Source organism: Athene cunicularia (assembly GCF_003259725.1).
Source record: "Athene cunicularia isolate RWA chromosome 7 unlocalized genomic scaffold, athCun1 chr7_part2, whole genome shotgun sequence".
Classification (NCBI taxonomy): domain Eukaryota; kingdom Metazoa; phylum Chordata; class Aves; order Strigiformes; family Strigidae; genus Athene; species Athene cunicularia.
This window is the reverse complement of record NW_020799108.1, coordinates 1110734-1125916: the sequence shown is the minus strand read 5'-3', so window position 1 is coordinate 1125916 and position 15183 is coordinate 1110734. Positions and strand designations below refer to the sequence as shown.

The 15183-nt window shown below is 39.3% G+C and overlaps 1 protein-coding gene across 1 annotated transcript in view; it reads right to left on the bottom strand.

The window, feature by feature from the left end:
- The window catches only part of PPP1R1C (protein phosphatase 1 regulatory inhibitor subunit 1C), a 54234-nt gene extending 39442 nt beyond the window's left edge, over positions 1–14792 (bottom strand). The window contains 3 exon segments of the mRNA XM_026853202.1: positions 11920–11980; positions 14278–14402; positions 14405–14792. Of these exon segments, the coding sequence (XP_026709003.1) occupies positions 11920–11980; positions 14278–14402; positions 14405–14528 (310 nt within the window). The 5' untranslated portion in view covers positions 14529–14792.
- Between the last annotated feature and the right edge of the window lie 391 nt (positions 14793–15183).

The window sequence follows — 15183 nt, the reverse complement described above, 5'->3', positions numbered from 1 at the left end:
TGACAGGCTTGGCACGTCTTCCCAGAGAAAGTAATTAACCCAGGGAGAAATGTGCTTGAAATAAACATTCTCTTTGGATAACTAATGTAAAGATTGACTTTAAATCACAATATAACCAATGCTAGGCTTGAAGTTGCTTTCTAAGCAGCACAAACTCCTCTTTGGTGAAGGAAAAGGAGATGGCTTTCAAAGAACAACTGACTAAAGAGGAACCAGAAGGAGGTAAGTAAAAGGTTTTGTTTTGTTTTTTGTTTTTATTTCTCAAATGAGACATTTTCTGGACCCAATATAAATCTCTCACTAGATTACCAGGAATGACACCAAGCTAAACTTTTCATAAAATTTGCAGCTGGCCTGTGTTGACTCATGACATCAGAGCCCGGAGGAACCTCTGGCAAGACTACAGGGTGTCACTGTCTGCAGAAGCTCCAGGTCAGGGTCTGCCTCTGTGTTGCTTGAGAGCTCCCTCTAATTAACTTGTTCCAAAAGAATATGATTTAGTTAACAGCAAAGTACTTCTTTTTCCATTTCCAGCACAATAAAGTTAAGCTTAATCACAAATCTGAGCTGCCTGTTACACTCTGACCCTCTGCAAAGAGGAGTTTCATCAGTGCCCAGCTCAGAACGGTGTTAAGGGGAGCCGAGCAGTGCTCCAGGCAGAAGTCCAGCACAGCAATTCAACACGTGTGGAGGGCTGCTCAGTACAAACACTGTGGCAAATCTACAAATCAGGCAAAACAGAATTTCTGAGGGAAGTGAAAGACAGAAAATCATTTTACTGCTGACCTCATTGGGCCATAAGCAACAGAGGTTTTGCCATTGACTTAGAAGTCAAGATTTTCTCGTAGATGTATAACAAGAGTTTGGTAAAGCAAGTGAAAAAAGAGAAAAAAAAGGCAAACTACTTTCTCATTTAATAAACTAGTACTAGAGTTAGTGGAACTGGGAAAGAACTTCAGCTATACATAAACTAGTTTCTTAGCCAGACCTCTTAATCATTATCTGAAGTAATGACAGTCACATTAATATTCACTGCATCTTTGAAAATCCAGATTAATTAATTCAACTAGGTAAAAATAAGTGAGATAAACTGAAGAAAACTGTTGTGATTGGTGATAAGAAATTTAAAATCCTTGGCCTGTTGGGAAGGTTGATGATAAACTCAAGTCTCAAAATGTGCAAAGTAAAACTTAAAAGACCCTCTTTCATACACATCTGTCTAGGATGACTCAAATCTCTCCTTTAGATTGAAATATACATAAGAAATAATCCCTTATTCTTGAAGCAAACAAATGTAAACCAGAGTGACTGATTTTCTGGTGTGAGCCAGAAGGGGAACCTGACAGCCAGCATTTCTCGGCGCCTCAGGCAGTGCTGGAGGGCCAAAGCAAGCTACAAGAAGACCTCAGAAAAACACACTTCCATGAGATATAGAACAAGGCAAAGGACAAGGACTGGAAAATAAACCTATATCACAACGTGGTGTCAATGTTTGCCCAACTGTGTAGAAGGAGAACGTACCTCACTGTAAGGTTATTTTGACACAGGGTCTATTCTGACACAAAAGCAGACGTCAATAAAGATTACATCTTTGCTGCATGGAGTAAGGGCAGTTTCCACACTCACAGCATAACCTCACCTGGCAGTGAAAGAAAAGACTGACACAAAGGAAACAGGAGGGGAGATAAAGGTGACCTACGAGAGGTTAGTGGAGGGCCAGAGCTGTTGAGTGACTGCCAGCAAATATTCAGAGAAACAGGTTTAAAGAACAAAAACATGACTCTGAAATGAATACGCCCAAGCAAAACATACTGCCAGACTACTGACTGCTTGCAAATAATGGCTGCTGTTTTACCAAAAGTTACCAAAGCATGTACACAAAAACTTCCCAAAGAGCTTGCAAGTACTTTGTCCATTGATGCAAACAGTCATAACAACTTATTAGTTTGGGAAAAGACTTAACATGTTCATTAAGTATTTTCAAATACAGAAGGAAGCTAACTACCTTGGGAAGAGAGTTACCCCGAGTTGTGAATTCATCAGTAATACTGAAAAGTATTAGCAATGTGTTACATTCCAGCAGCTTGCTTACTTTATGTTCAGTCTACGTTCAGATGACATATTGAAGAGGTTGAAGATCTTAATGCAACTAAACCAAAGATCATGAAGAAAAATCCATGGTTACCAGAAATACAATACTAGCCCATCTCCGACATACATTTAAACCATTTCCTAATGGCTTCGTATGCAGGAATAGTTGTGATGGAAAATGGCTCGGAATTGACCCAGCAATTGCAAGCTTTGTATCGGAGTTACAGCTGCAATAGCTATCACTGTGAGCAGCTCCTTTCTCGCCTGTTGGCTCTAGGAGTGTTCTAAGCTCTAAAATAAAAAACAGCAGCAGCAGCCAAAACTAAAAAAGTCAAATTTTTCTTAGCATGCTTTATCTCATAGAGCCATTAAAAAAAAAAAAAAAACCAAAAAAAAACAAAACCCAAACCCTGTAGCTGAACAGTAGTGTATTGTACATTCTGGAAAGGGACATTTGCCAGGGGAGAAGAAAACAACTACAAAAAATTAAAACTCTTCCTTAGCCAGTGATTATTATTACTGCCTTTGCAGTTTCCTTCCTTTTGGAATAATACCTCAAGGATTTCAGTAAGGACGTGTTGCAAAGCTAGTCCTGGCCAACTGCTGGTGGCTTGCTTGTGGGTAGGATGCACATGCATAAAGCTCCTCACACACATGTATCATCTCAGGTAGGAATCAAGTGAGCTACGAGTAATAGTGCTTCTTACTTCTCCATACCATAGACAGAGGGGACCTGGGTTTTGTTTTGTACACCTCCATCTGTACTATCACAATTAAAACACCTTACTATGATTCCCATGGAATGAGCTGTTCCCCACACCCTCCTAGGGGATATACTGTACATATTAAAGCCTGCTACATACTAGAATCAGCATTTTAGGAGGCTTGACAGCACATTTCTAAACAATTACAGCCCTGCTGTGTACTTACTGTATTTCAAAAATGGACAGTAAAAACTTAATGTTGATCTGGATCAAAAAATCTTCTGATCACAATTCTTTAAAGGGAAAACTTTTTTTTTTTTTTCCCTACACTCCCAATCACTTTTTAGTTCATCAGTACAATTCCACTTCAAAGCGAAAAGGTCATAAAGTAGCACTTAATAATACCAACACATTGCATTCAGAGCAGCTGGGCTTGTAGGTTAAATTGCTCCCTGATTCTGTAGCTGTCCTGCAGATCCTAATATAACAGGGAGAAGGTGGAGCAAGAACTGCAGCTACATGGTGGCTCACCCCAGAGATGCTACTGTTTGGTGGTGGTTCATCCAGACCGGCTTTGCTTTCTGCCACTGTCTGAGAACAGCTACGGCAGGGAACTTCAGAAAGACTCGAAGGGAGTACTGTCACCACTAGCCACTGAGCAGTGCAGGCTCAGTGCTGAAATGTTCAGCCTATGGGATGCCCAGGTACCAGGATAAGATGCAACAGAGCTCACTGCTTAATTGAATTTCTATCTGTCTTGCTGAAGCTCGTTTTCTGCCCTGTGTGACTCCTCTCTGCTTGTCTCATCGGGACAAAAGGACGTGGCCTCAGGTGAAAAACACGACCTTTAAATGCTAACTCTGTAAGTGCAGTTTGGTTCCACAAGATGAATAATGCCAACATATTCATTCTCTGTGGTATACCTGCATCTCAGGTATCCAAAGGAAAGCATGAACAAAGAGTGAGAATGTAACTGTGCTTCATTCCACTACTACGATACTCTCTTGATCCTCCACTAAAAGCTTTTGAGAAAAATATTAGAAGTGATGATTTTAGACACATGAACTGTATTTTGAAGGGGAGAAGGGGAAAACAGAGCTCCTTCCAATAGATGTACAGTTTAATTCTACCTTAGAACTACTTCGGTTACTATAAAAAGAAACTTGGCTGGTCCAGCTGATCTTGCTTCCACCAGCTGGTGACACAGAGAGCTCAGACTCACAGGAAAGCTAAGCTAAGCTCTATAACCCCCTGCACTCTGAATTTCTGCAGCCTTCTGAGTTGACAGAAACTTTCATGATCAATAGCTTCATTTTGTTTAAAGTTTCTGCTAACTTTCTGGTCCATATTCATTATATTCCCACTTCTGATGTGCTTTGAAATGAAGCTTTAACTTCAATTGCTCCATATAAAGAGTTAAATGTTTACTCTGAAAGCTCAATAAATGGGGCTATCTTGATTGATGCTTTAAGTGCAATCCCTTCCCAATATTCTGAACATGATGAGGTTAGTGCTAAAAGCTGTATTCTCTCTCATCTGTCTGCATTATCTATTTATTCCGCACATATCACCATGGTAAATGAGTGCTGCATTAAGTACTAAATAGTAGAGGTCAGACAAACCCTGTGCTGTTTTGTTTTGGTTTTTTTTCTCCTCAGCAAGGCTGAAACACTTATTAATGGATTTTAGTTTATTACCTAATGTTAAAAAAAAAAAATCAGTATTATCACATTATTGAAGTATAATTTAAATATAATCTCAAACCAAACTAATTTGACATTCTTAAAATGTCAAATCCTCTTAAAATGTTGGAGTTTTTTTAATTGCCACGAACCCCATAAATTCTATACTCATGTAGCTGTATCAGTAGTTTAAATACTTTGACTATAAGTAGGCATTTCATTTTTTAAATAGAAAACTCACCATCCAAAACAAAACTGTACGAGGTGTATCAGTATATGTCACAGTGCAAATCTGTTAAAGAGCAAAATATTAAGCCTTATGAATGCAATAAAGTCAGAATCTGTCCAACTAACTTCCTCACCGGGTTAGGCAGTTGTGCACACTTCTGTTCTCTAACCAAGGCACAACTCTTCATCATGTTAATACACACGGAGGTGATAACAGAGGTAAACACTCCAAAAGCTTATCAGTGCTGACGTTGAATAAACAAGCAGCTGGAGATCTGTAACATGAAACCATATATATTAAAAATTATTTGCAAATTATCTCCTGCGACGGTAGAAGGCCGTTGCTATGGTGCTTTTGTATAAGGAACAAGGAAAACAGATGAAGAGTACAAGGTTCAACTCTAAAAATACCTCCTTCACTTTCAGATAGTTCCATGGACGTTGACCCTTCCAACACAAAACCAACAGGAGGGAGGGAGCAGGAGGAACAAGTAATGTCATGGTACTCATTAGGAGCTTAGCTGCACTGATAAATAGAAAAGTATGTTGATTCACATGCTGGAGATTTAAGGCTGGAACGAGAGAAATGGATGAATGCAATTCCACCCATTCTGGGAGTAAAACTTTTTTTCTGCCCTCAAGTCCTTTCAGCTGCTCCACTTTTCTGATCTAGGCCAGAAATCTGAGTCCTGGTTGCAAATATCCAACCTCTATTTCCAGACTGCCCAGCTGGTTCAGGCCTTTCCACAGATCAGAGCTTTCCTCAGGAGGTGTTTTCGTCCCACACTCCCCTGTCGCACAGAGGGAAGGCAGGCTCCAACGAACGAGAGGGACTCGTTCTTGTTTTAACTAAATTTACTCACTTCAGTCAACTAGATTGCAGTCAGTAGAAGCAATCAAACTGACAGAGGCGATGTGTCATGTAAAATGTACCTATGCAGTCATCAACACAGAAAATGAAGGGAGCATGGATAAAAATAAACATGAAAAATGAAGTAAAATAAGTGAGTTTTGACCAGAACATGCACAACGCCTTTTTGTTTTGACATTCTCTGAGTAGTTTTCAGACCCTTCTCCTCATGAAAGCATTACTGACTAAAGAGACAGTCAGGATTCTACTTGGGCGCTATATGAAACAGTATGTGTTTCCTACTGTTTCTCACTATGACTTTTACACTAAAATGTTTCCAGGGAATGTTGCTATTTGTGAACTAATGCATTCATGACCTCAAAGAATAGTGAAAATGCATCTGGCTACTATGGTGATAAACCACTTTAGGCACAGCAATGCCTGGTGCATCCCAATGAACTCAAACCTAGTCATCTAGCTTGCTGTCTTTACGGTACTGCAGGGAGCATGACAGCTCTTTTGGCAGGTGGTGACAATGACATATAAAATCCTCACACTCGCATGAAAACGGAGCATTTACATGAAAGACACTAAGGAAAACTTTTTTTTTTTTTTTTTTTTAAATTCATTGCTTCTGTTTGGAATCTCTGAGCTGTCTCTCCTGGGCTGCATTAAAAACAGTTCAAGCACAGTTTCCTGACTTTTTTCTTTTTTTCTTTCTTCTTTTTTTTTTTTTTTTTTTTAAGTCCCTGAACTTTTTATTTCCATGAATCAAATCATGGAGTCTTTACTCACACTGTATATTTGTGAAGAAATTATGCTGTGGCTTGTCCCAGGGAATTCTGTGAGCCTGAGCTGCAGAGTAAATTCAAAGTAAGCCAAATAAAAGAGCATTCAAGCATAGTGTGTGTATAGGTAAGAAAAAGGGATGTATTTTGCCACCGAACATTTGCAGTCACACATCAGCCTGCAAACAGCAGGATATTTCAAGCACAGATATTTTCATGTCTGTCCTGGAATCCCTATCTCCTGTCAGGTCTTATACAATGTTTGTTTTATATATTTCATTGTTTCACCGTGTCAGATAGTCCTTTCCGGCACCAGCCGAAAGAACATGAAGGTCCTCACTGCCCTGACCAGCAGTGCCTGATCTCTGAGCATCCTGGTGCCATTGATAATACACCCTGAGCTGTACCAGTCCTGTGGTGTGAGGGGACACAGATCTTTTTCATTGCTTATTGCCATACCTCCATGAACTCCAAGACTGTGATAAAAACAGACAGCACACTTAAATGGTATCTACATTTAGCATATAGAAAGGTCAAATATTTTTTGGGGAAAAAAAAAAAAGTTAGTGACAGTTTTTATTAATGTACTGCTTTTCTAAATGTTTTATTACCACGTTAGAAGCCTAAATTTGCAATTGAAAACAGCTGCTCTTTGGCTTACTCACTTTCTATTTCCTGAACCAAAATAAGCAGTATGTCCTACCAGAATATCGAGCTTTTGAAAAAAGTATCGGTTTTCATGAACTGTGAGACCAAGAGTCCTCCACTGATTCAAGTTTCAGTGAGACTTTTGCCTGAGAAAGTATAGCAGAACTGCTTGACAATGCCCAGAAACAGCTGCCTCCTACTTAGTAGGTCTGTTTTGATCCCAGTTTATTTTGTCTTGGGAGAAAAAAAAAAAAATTAAGTGACCATTAGATGTAAAACAAACACATTAATTTATCTGGAAGAATAACAAACATTGGTTACAAATATTAATGTTAGGTAGAGCATATTGTATTTATTTCCTCAAGGATGTGGTGCTGGTATAGTTTGCATCTTCAGAAAAGCACATCTATATGTGGTAATGGAAAGGCTGGGAGTGTCTAGATGCAATTTAGCATAAAAGAACTTTGGGTTGTCATGGGGTTGCTACAGATGCAAGGACAGTTTTTCCTTCCGTCACCCATCTGGCTGTGTTGTTTGCTGCTGCACTAAATACGGAGGCTGCTCTTGAGGCATCTCAGCAGACCTCCAAGGAAGTGGTAGCAAGCTGAAAGGCATGAATCCCTCTCTGGACAACAGAAAATCAGCTAGGAACAGGACAGAAAAATTGGTAATGGCCAAAGAAAAGCTGCAAGCAAGTTCCTTGTCTGGAGACAGGTACAGCTTGCTTATCGTCAAGTTATGATTTCCCGCCTTTAGAAATCTCAGATGTACTGAATTGTACTTGGAATATATGTTTTATATTGCTTTTGTCATGATAATATACTCTTTCTGCCTTGAAATGAGATTTGCAGAATACAGAAAGGCAGCTCTGGAGAAGAGTCATCAAAACACATCACTATGTTTTTTCCTATTTCCAAACACCAAGTAACATTTACATTTACAAGCAAGGAAGCCAAAACGGGCAACCGAGCAGAAAGGAGAGCTGGAAACAGCAAATACATAGAAGGTTCAGAAATGTAGCTTATCCTAATGTTTACCCATACTCTAATGCTTCAAGAAGACCGAACACTTTGACAGATGTTGAACAGCCTTTGTCAGCCAGACTGCTTGATGTCGCATGGGCTCTGTGACCAATCCAGTCTGTACAGGGACGCTGGCATTGTTTTCTAATCAGGGAGAGCCCTAATGACATTAAACCTGAGTTGTGACCTGACATGTTTTCCTTCCTCAACCATCACTACTCTACATTGCCACCAGCTTTTTCTTGAGCCATTGCAGTATGATATTCTACTAGTTTAAAGCACGGTCAGACTTTTATTTCAGATTACAAGAACTGATTTTCATATATATTCTGCTACACTTGGTACAGAGACAGGAGGTTGTAAGTTTATTGTGGCAGTACAGAAAAGATTGCTTTCAGGGTATGGTGATACTCAGTTTCTGTTGGCTCCAATGATATTGCAAGAGAAAGAGGAAGCAGGAGGTCCTTAGCAATTTTTGGATTAAGCCCTCGTGCAGCACCATAGTTAAATTTGTCTTTAAAACTAAGCATGTGTTTACGTTCCTTTTATAAAGGACAGTCATGCAGCACCTGTGGCTATAGCAGATCATGAGTGGGTTACCCCAGTAATCCATGCAGACATCCTGCACAGGATGAGATGCTGAACATTTTTTGTAATTCTGTACACTAATATTTGTCTTTGCTTTCACAGACAGTAAAAGGGTCTTAATAACTTCAAATAAAAGTAAAGCCGATCAGATATTATGAAATCAAACATCAGATGCTCAGAAAATAAAGCTCCATTGATGGCAACCGAAGCACAACGGAGTTAAGTAACTTCATAACTTGAGTCTCAACTTGCTAGAGCTAGCTTCTCTGCTCAGATGTGACATAACCCATCAAATAACACTGTACAAAGCACTTACAGTTAAGGGTTTATTCGTTGCTATGCTGCTTCACAACCTCGTATTGTCCACTGCAATCACTGTTGCTGCTGCAATTCAAATTTCTCTTTGGTTGACTTTGATTGCAATTATATATGATGCCAACCAGAGTGAACATGAGAAAATGTGCCGGTCAGTGATGCTGGATATTAGCTCCTGCAGTCACATCTACCACCTGTCTTCAAATAATTTAGTGTAGTCTCACACTGTATCCTTGGAAGCAAGGAAGCCAAATAGAATCTTCTTAAAGGTTTTGAATAGCTGTCGCCAGTTTAAAAAAGCCTTAGTAGATATTCCATCTTCACTTTATAGCCCAATGGACCTGACCTAAATCCTTGAACAGATTCCTGTCAAAGCTGTGGTAGACATCAGGGAAGGATGAGAAGACTTAGAAGAAAACAACTATTTTAGATCTTTATACAGCACAACTCAAACTGCATTTATTATGAAGTTCTGACATGTCCAAACACATTTTACTGCCTTCTGGTTTCCAGATGGATCTGCATCCAGAACACCACAAAAATGCTGCTTTTTTTCCTGCCACAATCAGAAGCAGCTGCAACAGAAGGCTATAGAAAAGTCTGATTCTTAGAAAATGCCTGTCTCTGTTTTTCAAAATAAAAGAGGTTTAGATAATTTGAGTAAACTTTGCAGGGGCATCCAAACATTTGGAATTGCATTATGACACACATTTCAAACCCTTGGAAGTATATCCTTCACTAGCTGTTTGCTCCTACTGAAGGAACTGGAGTTCTCCAGTGGGTAAAATACATGAGACAGGATTCTGGTTTAGACCAGCACTAATCTAACAGTAGACAGTATCACTTAAATTCTCTGCTGCTCAGTTTCCCTGTTGATCTAGGGAATCATGCTTCTAAAGCAATTTGTTGGAGTGTCAAGTTAGCACCCTTACTACTACTACTACTATTATTATTATTATTATTTTATTGACTGCAACCATGTGCAGCGATAAATTTAACATTTTTGGAGACAAATTGTTATTCAACATCCCACTGAACTCCAAAAATCCAATAACTGACCAGCATTTTGGGGTTTAGACAGCAAGGTGTCAAGAGACTCTCGTATTAGCTGACTCTGAAAGCTGAAAGTACACAATAATTCCAGAAGCTGTACAGCACCTTGCAAGATCAAAACCATAAGGAATTTTTTTACTGTTCATACTTCCATTGTAAAGCTATCATCTGGCTTTGCAGTCCTTGTATTCAACAGGTTTACACATCTACACGTGCCCATATCAAGCATACCGTATGGAAATATGCATGCACATGCTTATGCATAAACCACATGGTGAGGTGTAGGAAAATGAAGGTGCTTTTAAAGTTTTTATTTTGACCTGACTTTATATAAAAGTAAAAAGCAAGACGAGATTATAATTTAATGAAAGAATACCTTCATTGATATTAGTTCCCACTATATAGTAAGAGGGGATAATATCTAAATGAATAAATATAAATAAGTGAAGAAGGTGAATACTAACTCTTGGGCTTATATGGAAGTTGACTGATACTTGCAGCAATCCTGACTCATAATAAAAATGATTTATTTAAAGATTTATTATGAACATTGCAGGAAAGGAGATAACAGACATGTACCACTTTGTTTACAGTAAAATTTCCTGTAAATTGAAGAGTTCTTATTCTCTGTTTGGTTTTGATTTGGTACTGTACCAAGTATCTGTTTATAAAAGGAAATATGATGGTACAGAGTGTACAAAGCGAATTGCAAGAGAGATTAACAGTCAAGGTGAATTTGCTTTCAATTAAGTCATAGTAACACAGACACAGTAGATCCCACGAAGGTAAGTAAAGCTGGTCTAAGGCAAGTATTTTGTGCATGATTAGTGAGAGCTGAACTGCCTGAAATTCTGGCCAGAAGACTACTCTCCAACCTGGAGTTGGTGTCAGCCCTGCAGCAAATGCACAGGTCCGTCTCAGTGTCAAGAACATAACTTTAGCCATATGCCATGCTTGAACCTCCCTAATCTGTGTGCTGTGGTGCAGTGATCTCAACCTCAAGAGCAGGGCTCTCTAAGTGCTTCTCTCTGTGTATTTCTGAGGAACTTCAGCTACTGGTGATGTTAATCAGAACTGGAGACCATCAGCATAGTGCAGTAAGTGGAGATTCTAGTAGAGCTCAGATGATTTTATTTTACTGAGATGCCAGTGCATACAGTAGTGGCCTTAGAGACACAGTGAGAAAAAGCCTGAATTGCTTTTAAAAAAAGGTTCGGGTGACGAAGAGATAAGGCAGCAAAAAAATGTTGCAGAGCACTACAAAATTTCATATAAAGTAAGTAGTGTGTTTCAAAGGGATTATGTCTTGAGGAATTTTTCCTGTAATCCATTTTTATTGAGATTGTTTGCTTATAATACTCCCTAAACAGCTTATTAAAGAGTCTTCTGAAGTCATATTTATGTGACAAAGTCTGTTGCAACCTCAAATCACTTCATCCCACAGAAAATCTTCCGGGAGGAGTCTTGGATGAAGATAATGTATTCACAGTTGAAAAGGAATAATGAAAACACACATCATGTTTCATCAGAAAACTAGAAAACAACCTGTTTTGCGAAAGTAATTCCCTTAGTTGAGCCATCCCTGGAGCCACCCTCGTATCTCTAGAGGTCAGAGAACCAAGATTAAGGCCTTCATGGATCTCCAAAGTATCCACCCAGGGAAAGAAAACATTTGTGGACAGAAGTGCTGGATCTGGGTCATATTAATTCTCCTTATACATATAATAAAAGATTTACAGGTTGGATAAAATCCTGAAATTATTGACATTACCTGAAGGCCAGGGGTTACACACAGGATTTACTCCAAACAGTTCTAAGATCCATTATTTGATATTTAGTGCTATGAAATTAATGCTGGGGTTTTTTTTAAATCATGTAGCTAATAAAACCAATGTACAGACAATCCTGTGTGTGCAAGCTTAATGGTTTAGAAGGTATGTTGCCACTTACCCGGGGGCACATGTTCATTCATGATGACGAGTGATGCTGGTGTAGGCCGCCTTTTCCTGATCTGTAAGCAGGCATAAAACAAGGAGAGTCAATAGTGTCCATCAACTGCTACCCCCCCACCCCCCTGACAAAGCAAAGAAAAAAAATCCTTCTGGCATCTTCCCAAGTATAGGCCAGGCAGAGTTATAAAAGAAAATATTTAAAGAACAGCAGCATGTCACTGTCGTACTGACTGCTCGCCTGGTCCGACAGTGATCAGGGTCATGCTGCTGCTTGTACGTGGAGCGCAAAGGCATGGGAGAGAGCTTTCTAAAATACTTTTCGGATTTGCAATCATCCTGAATAAATTGTGGGGCATGTATCGTCTGACATATATCAGTCATATCTTAAAATATTGACATTTAGCTTTGTGTCAGGAAAATGATGGCAGTAGCTTGTGAGCTTCCACGTGCAAATACCTAGTACTGTCATAGCCCTCACAAGTAATCATTAATAATATTTTGTAAGTGCAAGTGTAAGAGCTGATATTGCATGTATGCCTAACAATGAATTTATGATATTTCTAAACTGTGGCCAAAGATGTTACTATTTTTCTTTAACTAAAGAAAAACAACAGTAAGACTTTCAAAAGGAAATTTTCAAGGAGCATATACAACAGAACTTTACATATCAATATATAATTGTGAATTGTATCTAATTCTCATTATTTCAATTTTATTTGGTTAAGTACTTTTGTTCTGCTAACACTGGTTGAACTACATGATATAGGACTACCCTCCTAAAATGCACACATTTGCACTGAGAACTTTGTGTTGCTTTACTAAAGCCTCCAGGCTACTGATATTCTATTGAATTTAAGACAGGGATCAAGAGTATTTAAATCTAGAAACCATTCCGACACAAAACCTCAATGTAAGTGCTTGTTCTTTTTTAGTTGCTGAGTCAACATCTGTATTTAGCTGGGTTCAAATTTTGCTTTCAGAGGTGTAAATGGAAAATTACCTCATCAGGGTTAATGGGTTTATTCCAGATTACCGTAACTGTAGCTGACAGCAGAATTTACTACTTTAATTTCATCACACACCCACAATGAAACTGTATAGTACTTGGAATTAAACTCACATCACACACAAAAAAAAAAGGACTGCCCATAAATACTGGGCAGAATTTGGGCCGCAGCATTTCAAAAGCCATGGGAATTCCGGGAAATCCTAATTCTGTGGTTCTCACCGATTTCAGAAAAATATCAGAACACATCCTGCTTGAATTCATTGCAGGACTGTTATATTAGGTATGGACATCTTGCAGCTCCGAAATACCTATGGACAAAATGAAGACCCACAGCGATTCTCTCCTGCACCCTTCTAGTATTTCTTCGTTCAGTAGTCACTCACAATTCATCATTTTCTGGCAAAGGTGGCTGCCTTTTAAGAGACATGACATCTGAATATTTAGGAAACCAGATACCTGTCCTAAAGGTGCCAATAATGTTGTCGCTAATGGCACAGAACTGTCAAGGTTATAATATTCCCCTGATATTATCTAAAACTAGACTTACCAGAATAGAAGCAAATGATGAGGACTTTCACTGAGATAAATATACTGGGTCACCTAATTACAATTTCTCCAGCTTTTCTCATAAGATTCCCTATGTCCTTCTTTATACGCATCTACATGTATCACGCTAATAGGTATCTTTTCCTCCACAGACGTCTGTATTGCTATATATATTATATGTATGTGTATGTTTTGGGAGTGAGTCAAAACCTAAAATAGCACAGACATAATTCCAATGTGGATTTAGGCATATTTCTACACATATGTATTTTTAAATACTTAAACCACTGTAAAAATGACATAAAGACTGTATGAAAATCATGAGAAATACACGAGGTAACTGAAGTGATAACTATCGTGCAAAACAACATATATTTTCTCATGTTAATATTAATAGTAAATAAGCCGTCTTCTACGCAGTACTTCCATTAGGTACCTATTATTGGCTTCACATTTTGGTTTATATGCAAACAATATACTTTATTTGTCTTGTTGAGAATGTGTATTCATGTGAAGTATATGTATAAGGGTACAAGCCCAGTTACAGAAAAGGCACGACAAATATATATTGAATAAGCCTACCCAAGGTAAAGAAACCTTACTCTGGCTAGAGGACATATCCTCCTCCCTCTCTGGGTATATCCAGACAACGCTATAACCTCCAGAGCATTTAATCTATAGTTACACTAATATAAGTTAGAAAAGCATTTAGGCCGCAAGTGTTACCTATTCTCACCCCACATCTCACCCCCATTCCTACCCCATTCCCTCAAAAGAGTGAAAGAAACTCGTCTTCCTTACCTGCTCAGCTGCCTCGGGATCTATTTGACTCTGAAACAGCGGCACAGCAAACTGTATTTTTTTAGGGCTGTTGGGCTCCATCGTGATCCTGAGGTGAGTCAGAGGAGAGAAGAGCCTGGAGCTTGAGACTCGGTCTGCGCCTCTCCCCGGGCGCCCTCCCCACAGCCAGGCTGAGGGCTCCTCAGGAACAGCTGTACCTCCCGACTTAGCACGGGAATCTGCGTGAGCCGAGCAACTCCCTTATTCCACATCCACAGAGGTGCTGCTGGCTTGGCTATTTTCTTTTTTTTTTCCCCTCTCCCCTCTCTTCTGCAGTCCTTCAGATCCTCTCAGCACAAAGCTGAAAGGAACAATAAGCTAATTGTGTACCAGTCCACTTCTACATATGCCAAGCATTCACTCAGAAGCTAATTGAAAATGCAATACTAGCATTGCATGGCCTGGAGCCCTGGGATTTGAAAAAGAGGATCTCTCCACCGTACATTACTAACTGGCTGCTCAGAAGTGCAATGCAAGCTCCCTCTGAGTATTGCTGATGGGCTCTTAATTATTGATGAACACAAATCAGGAAGTTTTCAGATTTTGGGGGTGGAGGTAGCAGGAGGGGTGGATGCAATAATTCCATCTCTGTTACAGTGTGCCAGAACTGTTCTCCTCACATATCGAACAACTGCCTTTGCTCTTTCAAATCTTTTTCTAAACCTTTTCCAGGAAGACTTTTGATGATGATGCTACATAGATGCCTACACTTTCATGAAGATTAACTGGTGTGCTAGGTGGGTTTGCACCTTAGGCTGGGTTTGCAGATTTAGACTGCGGTTTCTTCTGGTGGGCTCCATCTCACATGACTTCAGATACTGAGAACAATCTAAATCTAAACCAGCTATCTGGGTTCCCTCATGCAGG